General features: G+C 41.9%; 1 protein-coding gene across 1 annotated transcript in view; it reads right to left on the reverse strand.

Annotated features, from left to right (window-relative positions):
• ptprr (protein tyrosine phosphatase receptor type R) overlaps positions 1–14,224 on the reverse strand; it is a 46,999-nt gene extending 32,775 nt beyond the window's left edge. Inside the window, exons 1-4 of the mRNA XM_029748449.1 lie at positions 14,174–14,224; positions 13,176–14,054; positions 3,243–3,356; positions 2,718–2,897 (exon numbers count right to left, since the gene is read on the reverse strand). Coding sequence (XP_029604309.1) covers positions 2,718–2,897; positions 3,243–3,356; positions 13,176–14,054; positions 14,174–14,224 — 1,224 coding nt within the window. The remainder of the gene's footprint in view (positions 1–2,717; positions 2,898–3,242; positions 3,357–13,175; positions 14,055–14,173) is intronic.
• Positions 14,225–15,447: the final 1,223 nt, after the last annotated feature.

Genomic DNA, 15,447 nt, shown 5'->3' on the forward strand with positions numbered 1-15,447 from the left:
GAGAGAGCGAGCGAGACAGAGAGAGCGAGCGAGACAGAGAGAGCGAGCGAGACAGAGAGAGAATGTCATGTGTCTTCTCAGTCATGTTGACACTGGTCTACTACCATCGCTTTAATGTGTTGTTGTTCTGATTAATATTATTGTTGTTGTTAATGGTAATCCCATGTCCACTACTATTATAATTATTGCTGTTGGTCCCACCATTTATTTCTCTCTCTATATATTTTATATATATATAATTTTTAATTTATTTTATTTTTCTATATGTATACTTTGACAATTAAAGTAATAATTAACTTGCCATGTCAATAAAGTCAATTTTGGAGGGAGAGAGAGAGAGAGAGAGAGAGCGAGAGAGAGAGAGAGAGCGAGAGAGACAGAGAGACAGAGAGACAGAGAGACAGAGAGACAGAGAGAGAGAGAGACAGAGAGACAGAGAGACAGAGAGACAGAGAGACAGAGAGACAGAGAGAGAGAGAGAGAGAGAGAGAGAGAGCGAGAGAGAGAGAGAGAGCGAGAGAGACAGAGAGACAGAGAGACAGAGAGACAGAGAGACAGAGAGACAGAGAGACAGAGAGACAGAGAGAGAGAGGAGCAGCCTGTTCTAGGTCTTTCTGGACATCATCTTCAGAACACATCCTGGTACTAATGTCTGTTCCCTGATTCACTACACACACAACACTAACGAGGGAGGGAGGGAGGGAGGGAGGGAGGGAGGGAGGGAGGGAGGGAGGGAGGGATGAGAGAAAAGAGGGAAAGAGGGAGGGAAAGAACCAAATGATATGTTGTGAGTGATGGAGGTCTTTCAGATCTTTAGGGCTGTGATGAAAAACACGCCCAACTCTCGGTGAAAAACAACAAGCTAACAAACTACCTAACACAGAGCATAAAGCCCAACACAGAGGAACCATTAGGACTAATAACACAGAGCATAAAGCCCAACACAGAGGAACCATTAGGACTAATAACACAGAGCATAAAGCCCAACACAGAGGAACCATTAGGACTAATAACACAGAGCATAAAGCCCAACACAGAGGAACCATTAGGACTAATAACACAGAGCATAAAGCCCAACACAGAGGAACCATTAGGACTAATAACACAGAGCATAAAGCCCAACACAGAGGAACCATTAGGACTAATAACACAGAGCATAAAGCCCAACACAGAGGAACCATTAGGACTAATAACACAGAGCATAAAGCCCAACACAGAGGAACCATTAGGACTAATAACACAGAGCATAAAGCCCAACACAGAGGAACCATTAGGACTAATAACACAGAGCATAAAGCCCAACACAGAGGAACCATTAGGACTAATAACACAGAGCATAAAGCCCAACACAGAGGAACCATTAGGACTAATAACACAGAGCATAAAGCCCAACACAGAGGAACCATTAGGACTAATAACACAGAGCATAAAGCCCAACACAGAGGAACCATTAGGACTAATAACACAGAGCATAAAGCCCAACACAGAGGAACCATTAGGACTAATAACACAGAGCATAAAGCCCAACACAGAGGAACCATTAGGACTAATAACACAGAGCATAAAGCCCAACACAGAGGAACCATTAGGACTAATAACACAGAGCATAAAGCCCAACACAGAGGAACCATTAGGACTAATAACACAGAGCATAAAGCCCAACACAGAGGAACCATTAGGACTAATAACACAGAGCATAAAGCCCAACACAGAGGAACCATTAGGACTAATAACACAGAGCATAAAGCCCAACACAGAGGAACCATTAGGACTAATAACACAGAGCATAAAGCCCAACACAGAGGAACCATTAGGACTAATAACACAGAGCATAAAGCCCAACACAGAGGAACCATTAGGACTAATAACACAGAGCATAAAGCCCAACACAGAGGAACCATTAGGACTAATAACACAGAGCATAAAGCCCAACACAGAGGAACCATTAGGACTAATAACACAGAGCATAAAGCCCAACACAGAGGAACCATTAGGACTAATAACACAGAGCATAAAGCCCAACACAGAGGAACCATTAGGACTAATAACACAGAGCATAAAGCCCAACACAGAGGAACCATTAGGACTAATAACACAGAGCATAAAGCCCAACACAGAGGAACCATTAGGACTAATAACACAGAGCATAAAGCCCAACACAGAGGAACCATTAGGACTAATAACACAGAGCATAAAGCCCAACACAGAGGAACCATTAGGACTAATAACACAGAGCATAAAGCCCAACACAGAGGAACCATTAGGACTAATAACACAGAGCATAAAGCCCAACACAGAGGAACCATTAGGACTAATAACACAGAGCATAAAGCCCAACACAGAGGAACCATTAGGACTAATAACACAGAGCATAAAGCCCAACACAGAGGAACCATTAGGACTTCTGTGTGCGTTGTGATCAAAGGTACCCTTCTCTTCTCTGTCAGGTGTAAATCCAGCAGGACAGAGCTTCAAAGAGCTCCTAGACAACTACAACAGAGGATCCATTCACATGAAGGAGATTGTAGTATGTTATGGATGAAAGACTTGCATTGGGCTCAGTGCTACAAACGTAAATATTTATACACCTAGCTGTGACACGCACGTGTGAACGAACGCACGCATGCTTGTACGTACACACACACACACACACACACACACACACACACACACACACACACACACACACACACACACACACATGCACATACACATACACACGTGCACACATACAGGAAGTAGCGCACCTCTGAGGAGACCTCTGTGATGCCGAAGTGACCCAGGCTACGATGCAGGATGTTGATGTTCAGTGATTGGATAACTTCCTCTGCTGGGAGGGGCTCCGTGGCCCCTGGCCTATCAGATGACACATACAGCTCAATGCCATTCTTCCTCTCCTATTGGGGGGGGTAGAGGAGGAAGAGGATGTTAGATAACGCTTAGATTTAATGATATCCACAGACAACCTCACATTAAGCTTGAACTATTGTACAGCGGTGAAGTGGTTTGTGGGATGTGTTGTTATGTAGGTCTGGCCAGTCTGTATTAACCACAACAATCTGTATTCAGTGGAAACTAGTTTAAAGTCATCCTTATCAATGTCTATTGTCAGTAAAGGGTGTTGAATGTGTGTGTGTGTGTGTGTGTGTGTGTGTGTGTGTGTGTGTGTGTGTGTGTGTGTGTGTGTGTGTGTGTGTGTGTGTGTGTGTGTGTGTGTGTGTGTGTGTGTGTGTGTGTCTTACATTGAGTCTGTTGATGTGGAGGTGTCTGGGGGAGATGTCCAGAGCAGCAGCTACCCCCTCTCTGAACCGCTTTAGAAGAGACACGTTTAACCTCCTCACATCAACCTGCAGGTTCTGACAGAGGGAGGGAGGGATGGGGGAGGAAGGGAGGGGGATGGAGGGGGGACAGCAGGGAGGGAGGGAGGCAGGGAGGGAGGGAGGGAGGGAGGGAGAGGAAGGTGGAGAGAGGGGAGAAAGAGAGAGGGGGGAAAGTGTGAGACACACTGACAGCCCAGAGCAGGAGAGAGATATATCACCATGGAAACCAGAGTTGAATTCACAGGGGAGACATCTGGATTGACTGGTGCCAACAAGAGAGTGATTGACTGTGTCCTGAACAGCAAAACATCAGACAGGAACTAGATAGAGACACTCTGTACTGCCTGTTACCTTGCCAACACACACACTGTACACTTACTTCCTACCAAACACTCACAAGATGGGAAATAAACCCTCTCTATAACACTCTGTTACCTCTCTATAACACTCTGTTACCTCTCTATAACACTCTGTTACCTCTCTATAACACTCTGTTACCTCTCTATAATAACACTCTGTTACCTCTCTATAACACTCTGTTACCTCTCTATAACACTCTGTTTACCTCTCTATAACACTCTGTTACCTCTCTATAACACTCTGTTACCTCTCTATAACACTCTGTTACCTCTCTATAACACTCTGTTATCTATCTATAACACTCTGTTACCTCTCTATAACACTCTGTTATCTATCTATAACACTCTGTTATCTATCTATAACACTCTGTTACCTCTCTATAACACTCTGTTACCTCTCTATAACACTCTGTTACCTCTCTATAATACTCTGTTACCTCTCTATAACACTCTGTTACCTCTCTATAACACTCTGTTACCTCTCTATAACACTCTGTTACCTCTCTATAACACTCTGTTACCTCTCTATAACACTTTGTTACCTCTCTATAACACTCTGTTATCTATCTATAACACTCTGTTACCTCTCTATAACGCTCTGTTATCTATCTATAACACTCTGTTATCTATCTATAACTCTCTGTTACCTCTCTATACTAACAGTCTGTTACCTCTCTATAACTCTCTGTTACCTCTCTATAACACTCTGTTACCTCTCTATACTAACACTCTGTTACCTCTCTATAACACTCTGTTACCTCTCTATAACACTCTGTTACCTCTCTATAACACTGTTACCCCTCTATAACACTCTGTTACCTCTCTACACCACTCTGTTACCTCTCTATAACACTCTGTTACCTCTCTATAGTAACACTCTGTTACCGCTCTATAACACTCTGTTACCTCTCTGTAACACTCTGTTACCTCTCTATAACACTCTGTTACCTCTCTATAACTCTCAAATTACCTCTCTATAACACTCTGTTACCTCTCTATAGTAATACTCAGTTAATGCTCTATAACACTCTGTTACCTCTCTATAACACTCTGTTACCTCTCTATAACACTCTGTTACCTCTCTATAACACTCTGTTACCTCTCTATAACACACTGTTACCTCTCTATAACACTCTGTTACCTCTCTATAACACTCTGTTACCTCTCTATAACACTTTGTTACCTCCCTAAAACACTCTGTTATCTATCTATAACACTCTGTTACCTCTCTATAACACTCTGTTATCTATCTATAACTCTCTGTTACCTCTCTATAGTAACACTCTGTTACCGCTCTATAACACTCTGTTACCTCTCTATAACACTCTGTTACCTCTCTATAACACTCTGTTACCTCTATAACACTCTGTTACCTCTCTATAACACTCTGTTACCTCTCTATAGTAACACTCTGTTACCGCTCTATAACACTCTGTTACCGCTCTATAACACTCTGTTACCTCTCCATACTAACACTCTGTTACCTCTCTATAACACTCTGTTACCTCTCTATAACACTCTGTTACCTCTCTATAACACTCTGTTACCTCTCTATAACACACTGTTACCTCTCTATAACACTCTGTTACCTCTCTATAACACTCTGTTACATCTCTACACCACTCTGTTACCTCTCTATAACACTTTGTTACCTCTCTATAACACTCTGTTATCTATCTATAACACTCTGTTACCTCTCTATAACACTCTGTTATCTATCTATAACACTCTGTTATCTATCTATAACTCTCTGTTACCTCTCTATACTAACACTCTGTTACCTCTCTATAACTCTCTGTTACCTCTCTATACTAACACTCTGTTACCTCTCTATAACTCTCTGTTACCTCTCTATAACACTCTGTTACCTCTCTATACTAACACTCTGTTACCTCTCTATAACACTCTGTTACCTCTCTATAACACTGTTACCCCTCTATAACCCTCTGTTACCTCTCTACACCACTCTGTTACCTCTCTATAACACTCTGTTACCTCTCTATAGTAACACTCTGTTACCGCTCTATAACACTCTGTTACCTCTCTGTAACACTCTGTTACCTCTCTATAACACTCTGTTACCTCTCTATAGCACTCTGTTACCTCTCTATAACACTCTGTTACCTCTCTATAGTAACACTCTGTTACTGCTATATAACACTCTGTTACCTCTCTATAACACTCTGTTACCTCTCTGTACTAACACTCTGTTACCTCTCTATAACACTCTGTTACCTCTCTATAACACTCTGTTACCTCTCTATAACACACTGTTACCTCTCTATAACACACTGTTACCTCTCTATAACACTCTGTTACCTCTCTATAACACTCTGTTACCTCTCTATAACACTCTGTTACCTCTCTATAACACTCTGTTACCTCTCTATAACACTCTGTTATCTATCTATAACACTCTGTTATCTATCTATAACTCTCTGTTACCTCTCTATACTAACACTCTGTTACCTCTCTATAACTCTCTGTTACCTCTCTATAACACTCTGTTACCTCTCTATACTAACACTCTGTTACCTCTCTATAACACTCTGTTACCTCTCTATAACACTGTTACCCCTCTATAACACTCTGTTACCTCTCTACACCACTCTGTTACCTCTCTATAACACTCTGTTACCTCTCTATAACACTCTGTTACCTCTCTATAGTAACACTCTGTTACCGCTCTATAACACTCTGTTACCTCTCTATAAAACTCTGTTACCTCTCTATAACACTCTGTTACCTCTCTATAACACTCTGTTACCTCTCTATAACACTCTGTTACCTCTCTATAGTAACACTCTGTTACCGCTCTATAACACTCTGTTACCTCTCTATAACACTCTGTTACCTCTCTATAACCCTCTGTTACCCCTCTATAACACTCTGTTACCTCTCTATAACACTCTGTTACCTCCCTACAACACTCTATTACCTATCTATAATAATACTCTGTTACCTCTCTATAACACACTGTTACCTCTCTATAACACTCTGTTACCGCTCTATAACACTCTGTTACCTCTCTATAACACTCTGTTACCTCTCTATAACACTCTGTTACCTCTCTATAACACTCTGTTACCTCTCTATAACACTCTGTTACCTCTCTATAACACTCTGTTACCCCTCTATAACACTCTGTTACCTCTCTATAACACTTTGTTACCTCTCTATAACACTCTGTTATCTATCTATAACACTCCGTTACCTCTCTATAACACTCTGTTACCTCTCTATAGTAACACTCTGTTAACGCTCTATAACACTCTGTTACCTCTCTATAACACTCTGTTACCTCTCTATAACACTCTGTTACCTCTCTATAACACTCTGTTACCTCTCTATAGTAACACTCTGTTACCGCTCTATAACACTCTGTTACCTCTCTATAACACTCTGTTACCTCTCTATAACACTCTGTTACCTCTCTATAACACTCTGTTACCTCTCTATAACACTCTGTTACCTCTCTATAGTAACACTCTGTTACCGCTCTATAAAACTCTGTTACCTCTCTATAACACTCTGTTACCTCTCTATAACACTCTGTTACCCCTCTATAACACTCTGTTACCTCTCTATAACACTCTGTTACCTCCCTACAACACTCTATTACCTATCTATAATAATACTCTGTTACCTCTCTATAACACACTGTTACCTCTCTATAACACTCTGTTACCGCTCTATAACACTCTGTTACCTCTCTATAGTAACACTCTGTTACCGCTCTATAACACTCTGTTACCTCTCTATAACACTCTGTTACCTCTCTATAACACTCTGTTACCTCTCTATAACACTCTGTTACCTCTCTATAACACTCTGTTACCTCTCTATAGTAACACTCTGTTACCTCTCTATAGTAACACTCTGTTACCGCTCTATAACACTCTGTTACCTCTCTATAACACTCTGTTACCTCTCTATAACACTCTGTTACCTCTCTATAACACTCTGTTACCTCTCTATAGTAACACTCTGTTACCGCTCTATAACACTCTGTTACCTCTCTATAACACTCTGTTACCCCTCTATAACACTCTGTTACCTCTCTATAACACTCTGTTACCTCCCTACAACACTCTATTACCTATCTATAATAATACTCTGTTACCTCTCTATAACACACTGTTACCTCTCTATAACACTCTGTTACCGCTCTATAACACTCTGTTACCTCTCTATAACACTCTGTTACCTCTCTATAACACTCTGTTACCTCTCTATAACACTCTGTTACCTCTCTATAACACTCTGTTACCTCTCTATAACACTCTGTTACCCCTCTATAACACTCTGTTACCTCTCTATAACACTTTGTTACCTCTCTATAACACTCTGTTATCTATCTATAACACTCCGTTACCTCTCTATAACACTCTGTTACCTCTCTATAGTAACACTCTGTTAACGCTCTATAACACTCTGTTACCTCTCTATAACACTCTGTTACCTCTCTATAACACTCTGTTACCTCTCTATAACACTCTGTTACCTCTCTATAGTAACACTCTGTTACCGCTCTATAACACTCTGTTACCTCTCTATAACACTCTGTTACCTCTCTATAACACTCTGTTACCTCTCTATAACACTCTGTTACCTCTCTATAGTAACACTCTGTTACCGCTCTATAAAACTCTGTTACCTCTCTATAACACTCTGTTACCTCTCTATAACACTCTGTTACCCCTCTATAACACTCTGTTACCTCTCTATAACACTCTGTTACCTCCCTACAACACTCTATTACCTATCTATAATAATACTCTGTTACCTCTCTATAACACACTGTTACCTCTCTATAACACTCTGTTACCGCTCTATAACACTCTGTTACCTCTCTATAGTAACACTCTGTTACCGCTCTATAACACTCTGTTACCTCTCTATAACACTCTGTTACCTCTCTATAACACTCTGTTACCTCTCTATAACACTCTGTTACCTCTCTATAACACTCTGTTACCTCTCTATAGTAACACTCTGTTACCTCTCTATAGTAACACTCTGTTACCGCTCTATAACACTCTGTTACCTCTCTATAACACTCTGTTACCTCTCTATAACACTCTGTTACCTCTCTATAACACTCTGTTACCTCTCTATAGTAACACTCTGTTACCGCTCTATAACACTCTGTTACCTCTCTATAACACTCTGTTACCTCTCTATAACACTCTGTTACCTCTCTATAACACTCTGTTACCTCTCTATAACACTCTGTTACCTCTCTATAACACTCTGTTACCTCTCTATAACACTCTGTTACCTCTCTATAACTCTCTGTTACCTCTCTATAACACTCTGTTACCTCTCTATAACACTCTGTTACCTCTCTATAACACTCTGTTACCTCTCTATAACACTCTGTTACCTCTCTATAACACTCTGTTACCTCTCTAAAACACACAGTGTGGGAAAACACAAACAGGAATGGATGAGAAAGAGAGACACACTGCACTATTCACCTCTAAAAGACACAGGGAAATCTGTAACACTTTCCAAGCAGAGCAGAGGAGGCAGGGAATGTCTAAGCTGCATTAGATCTCTACCAACATTACTACATTACCATCCATCCACTGACACTTCTACAATCACTTTCACACTCTGTCTCTCTCCCTTCCTCTCTCTCTCCCTTCCTCCCTCTCTCTCTATCTGTCCCTCTCTGTCCCTCTCTCTCTATCTGTCTCTCTCTCTGTCCCTCTTTCTCTCTCTCTCTCTCTCTCTCTCTCTCTCTCTCTCGCTCTCTCTATTTCTCTTTCTCTTTCTCTCTCTCTCTCTGTCCCTCTCTCTCCCTTCCTCCCTCTCTCTGTCCCTGTCTCTCTGTCCCTTTCTCTCTGTCTCTCTCTCTTTCTCAAGGTGGAACCCCTTCAAAAGAAGGAAAACCACTTTTAGTTAACGTGTCATTTGTTCCAGATGGTGAACTGATTACCTCCAGCTGACCTGGTTTAGTACCAGTCCTAAGGGTCATGCAGTGGTCAGCCCTATAAAGAGGATCCCAGACAGGCCTGGGAACAGTGACCGGCCAGAGAGGTCAAGGTCGAAAGGTCGTGTGTGGGCGCATGTCATCCGTTAAAAATAAGATTTACCCCAATCCCTTATGTCCCCCCCCCCCCCCGTATCCAGCAACATAACCGTTCCACATTCTAAAAGCCTGACTTGAGGAGAAACAAACCCCTCCTGTATCCAGCAACATAACCGTTCCACATTCTAAAAGCCTGACTTGAGGAGAAACAAACCCCTCCTGTATCCAGCAACATAACCGTTCCACATTCTAAAAGCCTGACTTGAGGAGAAACAAACCCCTCCTGTATCCAGCAACATAACCGTTCCACATTCTAAAAGCCTGACTTGATGAGAAACAAACCCCTCCTGTATCCAGCAACATAACCGTTCCACATTCTAAAAGCCTGACTTGAGGAGAAACAAACCCCTCCTGTATCCAGCAACATAACCGTTCCACATTCTAAAAGCCTGACTTGAGGAGAAACAAACCCCTCCTGTATCCAGCAACATAACCGTTCCACATTCTAAAAGCCTGACTTGAGGAGAAACAAACCCCTCCTGTATCCAGCAACATAACCGTTCCACATTCTAAAAGCCTGACTTGAGGAGAAACAAACCCCCCCCGTATCCAGCAACATAACCGTTCCACATTCTAAAAGCCTGACTTGAGGAGAAACAACCCCCTCCTGTATCCAGCAACATAACCGTTCCACATTCTAAAAGCCTGACTTGAGGAGAAACAAACCCCTCCTGTATCCAGCAACATAACCGTTCCACATTCTAAAAGCCTGACTTGAGGAGAAACAAACCCCTCCTTTATCCAGCAACATAACCGTTCCACATTCTAAAAGCCTGACTTGAGGAGAAACAAACCCCTCCTGTATCCAGCAACATAACCGTTCCACATTCTAAAAGCCTGACTTGAGGAGAAACAAACCCCTCCTTTATCCAGCAACATAACCGTTCCACATTCTAAAAGCCTGACTTGAGGAGAAACAAACCCCTCCTGTATCCAGCAACATAACCGTTCCACATTCTAAAAGCCTGACTTGAGGAGAAACAAACCCCTCCTGTATCCAGCAACATAACCGTTCCACATTCTAAAAGCCTGACTTGAGGAGAAACAAACCCCTCCTGTATCCAGCAACATAACCGTTCCACATTCTAAAAGCCTGACTTGAGGAGAAACAAACCCCTCCTGTATCCAGCAACATAACCGTTCCACATTCTAAAAGCCTGACTTGAGGAGAAACAAACCCCTCCTGTATCCAGCAACATAACCGTTCCACATTCTAAAAGCCTGACTTGAGGAGAAACAAACCCCTCCTGTATCCAGCAACATAACCGTTCCACATTCTAAAAGCCTGACTTGAGGAGAAACAAACCCCTCCTGTATCCAGCAACATAACCGTTCCACATTCTAAAAGCCTGACTTGAGGAGAAACAAACCCCTCCTGTATCCAGCAACATAACCGTTCCACATTCTAAAAGCCTGACTTGATGAGAAACAAACCCCTCCTGTATCCAGCAACATAACCGTTCCACATTCTAAAAGCCTGACTTGAGGAGAAACAAACCCCTCCTGTATCCAGCAACATAACCGTTCCACATTCTAAAAGCCTGACTTGAGGAGAAACAAACCCCTCCTGTATCCAGCAACATAACCGTTCCACATTCTAAAAGCCTGACTTGAGGAGAAACAAACCCCTCCTGTATCCAGCAACATAACCGTTCCACATTCTAAAAGCCTGACTTGAGGAGAAACAAACCCCTCCTGTATCCAGCAACATAACCGTTCCACATTCTAAAAGCCTGACTTGATGAGAAACAAACCCCTCCTGTATCCAGCAACATAACCGTTCCACATTCTAAAAGCCTGACTTGAGGAGAAACAAACCCCTCCTGTATGCAGCAACATAACCGTTCCACATTCTAAAAGCCTGACTTGAGGAGAAACAAACCCCTCCTGTATCCAGCAACATAACCGTTCCACATTCTAAAAGCCTGACTTGAGGAGAAACAAACCCCTCCTGTATCCAGCAACATAACCGTTCCACATTCTAAAAGCCTGACTTGAGGAGAAACAAACCCCTCCTGTATCCAGCAACATAACCGTTCCACATTCTAAAAGCCTGACTTGAGGAGAAACAAACCCCTCCTGTATCCAGCAACATAACCGTTCCACATTCTAAAAGCCTGACTTGAGGAGAAACAACCCCCTCCTGTATCCAGCAACATAACCGTTCCACATTCTAAAAGCCTGACTTGAGGAGAAACAAACCCCTCCTGTATCCAGCAACATAACCGTTCCACATTCTAAAAGCCTGACTTGAGGAGAAACAAACCCCTCCTGTATCCAGCAACATAACCGTTCCACATTCTAAAAGCCTGACTTGAGGAGAAACAAACCCCTCCTGTATCCAGCAACATAACCGTTCCACATTCTAAAAGCCTGACTTGAGGAGAAACAAACCCCTCCTGTATCCAGCAACATAACCGTTCCACATTCTAAAAGCCTGACTTGAGGAGAAACAAACCCCTCCTGTATCCAGCAACATAACCGTTCCACATTCTAAAAGCCTGACTTGAGGAGAAACAAACCCCTCCTGTATCCAGCAACATAACCGTTCCACATTCTAAAAGCCTGACTTGAGGAGAAACAAACCCCTCCTGTATCCAGCAACATAACCGTTCCACATTCTAAAAGCCTGACTTGAGGAGAAACAAACCCCTCCTGTATCCAGCAACATAACCGTTCCACATTCTAAAAGCCTGACTTGAGGAGAAACAAACCCCTCCTGTATCCAGCAACATAACCGTTCCACATTCTAAAAGCCTGACTTGAGGAGAAACAAACCCCTCCTGTATCCAGCAACATAACCGTTCCACATTCTAAAAGCCTGACTTGAGGAGAAACAAACCCCTCCTGTATCCAGCAACATAACCGTTCCACATTCTAAAAGCCTGACTTGAGGAGAAACAACCCCCTCCTGTATGCAGCAACATAACCGTTCCACATTCTAAAAGCCTGACTTGAGGAGAAACAAACCCCTCCTGTATCCAGCAACATAACCGTTCCACATTCTAAAAGCCTGACTTGAGGAGAAACAAACCCCTCCTGTATCCAGCAACATAACCGTTCCACATTCTAAAAGCCTGACTTGAGGAGAAACAAACACAGATTCTGTTTTCCAACACAGCTTTCTTTTCTCTCCGTTCTCTTTCCATCTGTGCAGATATGTTGTCCCACCGGTTATCTTTCAGAGGAAGAACACCCACCATCTCTGAGTCATATAATGTGTTCCAAATGGCACCCTATTCCCTATATAGCGCAATACTTTAACCAGGGCCCATTGGGTAGTGCACTATGTAGGGAATAGGATGCCATTTGATAAGGAGCCATAGTTGTATCTCCCCAGGCATCGGCAGAGATGACTATGAAATGTCCATATTTAGACAAAACATTATCCTTAATAACCCTGTCTCCTCTCCAGCTTCCTCCTCTTCCTGTACACTGCCAGGGACTGTCTCCTCTCCAGCTTCCTCCTCTTCCTGTACACTGCCAGGGACTGTCTCCTCTCCAGCTTCCTCCTCTTCCTGTACACTGCCAGGGACTGTCTCCTCTCCAGCTTCCTCCTCTTCCTGTACACTGCCAGGGACTGTCTCCTCTCCAGCTTCCTCCTCTTCCTGTACACTGCCAGAGACTGTCTGTCTCCTCTCCAGCTTCCTCCTCTTCCTGTACACTGCCAGGGGCTGTCTCCTCTCCAGCTTTCTCCTCTTCCTGTACACTGCCAGGGACTGTCTCCTGTCCAGCTTCCTCCTCTTCCTGTACACTGCCAGAGACTGTCTCCTCTCCAGCTTCCTCCTCTTCCTGTACACTGCCAGAGACTGTCTCCTCTCCAGCTTCCTCCTCTTCCTGTACACTGCCAGGGGCTGTCTCCTCTCCAGCTTTCTCCTCTTCCTGTACACTGCCAGGGACTGTCTCCTGTCCAGCTTCCTCCTCTTCCTGTACACTGCCAGGGACTGTCTCCTCTCCAGCTTCCTCCTCTTCCTGTACACTGCCAGGGACTGTCTCCTCTCCAGCTTTCTCCTCTTCCTGTACACTGCCAGGGACTGTCTCCTCTCCAGCTTCCTCCTCTTCCTGTACACTGCCAGGGACTGTCTCCTCTCCAGCTTCCTCCTCTTCCTGTACACTGCCAGGGACTGTCTCCTCTCCAGCTTTCTCCTCTTCCTGTACACTGCCAGGGACTGTCTCCTGTCCAGCTTTCTCCTCTTCCTGTACACTGCCAGAGACTGTCTCCTGTCCAGCTTCCTCCTCTTCCTTGACACTGCCAGGGACTGTCTGCTCTTTCAGGTTCTACGGTTCTAGTTTTCTTTCTGCCTTACTAGCCTCAGGGCTCTGGAGTCCTGGAAAAGAAGGGACATCTTTTTTCTATCTTTAATAAGTGGATAGGGTATGTTTTTATTCCACCTGACTGCTTTCAGACTCTTTAACAGGGCTCTGGAGTCCTGGGAAATAGGGGACATGTCTACAGGAAGAAAGTCAACTCTCTCTCTCTCTCTCTCTCTCTCTCTCGAAATGACATCCAGGGTTTGTGGGTAAATGGAAAAGAAACGACAACCTTTGAATAAATGGCTACCGTCCATGTTTACTGTCTTGGGCCTCCTACAAACAGTGTCTCCTAGTTTTAGAAGAAGAAAGAGGATGTTTTCATTCACCTGACTTCCCTTAGACACTTAACAGGCCCTGGAGGGGTGGGGGTTAGAGGGTTATACTATAATACAGTTACTATAATATATCAGGTTATACTATAATCAGGTTATACTATAATATATCAGGTTATACTATAATATATCAGGTTATACTATAATCAGGTTATACTATAATATATCAGTTATATTACTATAATATATCAGGTTATACTATAATACAGTTACTATAATATATCAGGTTATACTATAATATATCAGGTTATACTATAATATATCAGGTTATACTATAATACAGTTACTATAATATATCAGGTTATACTATAATATATCAGGTTATACTATAATATATCAGGTTATACTATAATATATCAGGTTATACTATAATACAGTTACTATAATATATCAGGTTATACTATAATCAGGTTATACTATAATATATCAGTTATATTACTATAATATATCAGGTTATACTATAATACAGTTACTATAATATATCAGGTTATACTATAATCAGGTTATACTATAATATATCAGTTATATTACTATAATATATCAGGTTATACTATAATATATCAGGTTATACTATAATATAGCAGGTTATACTATAATACAGTTACTATAATATATCAGGTTATACTATAATATATCAGGTTATAATATATCAGGTTATACTATAATACAGTTACTATAATATATCAGGTTATACTATAATCAGGTTATACTATAATATATCAGTTATATTACTATAATATATCAGGTTATACTATAATACAGTTACTATAATATATCAGGTTATACTATAATCAGGTTATACTATAATATATCAGTTATATTACTATAATATATCAGGTTATACTATAATACAGTTACTATAATATATCAGTAACTGTATTATAGTATAATTGTCACGGTTGTCGTCGGTGAAAGAGGACCAAAATGCAGCAGGTACGTGTATGCTCATTTTGACTTTTATTTAATTATCAAAAGAACACTCCAAAAACAACAAAACACGAAAACGAACGAACAACAAAACAGTC

The sequence above is a fragment of the Salmo trutta genome, unplaced genomic scaffold (genome assembly GCF_901001165.1).
Source record: "Salmo trutta unplaced genomic scaffold, fSalTru1.1, whole genome shotgun sequence".
In the NCBI taxonomy this organism is placed as follows: domain Eukaryota; kingdom Metazoa; phylum Chordata; class Actinopteri; order Salmoniformes; family Salmonidae; genus Salmo; species Salmo trutta.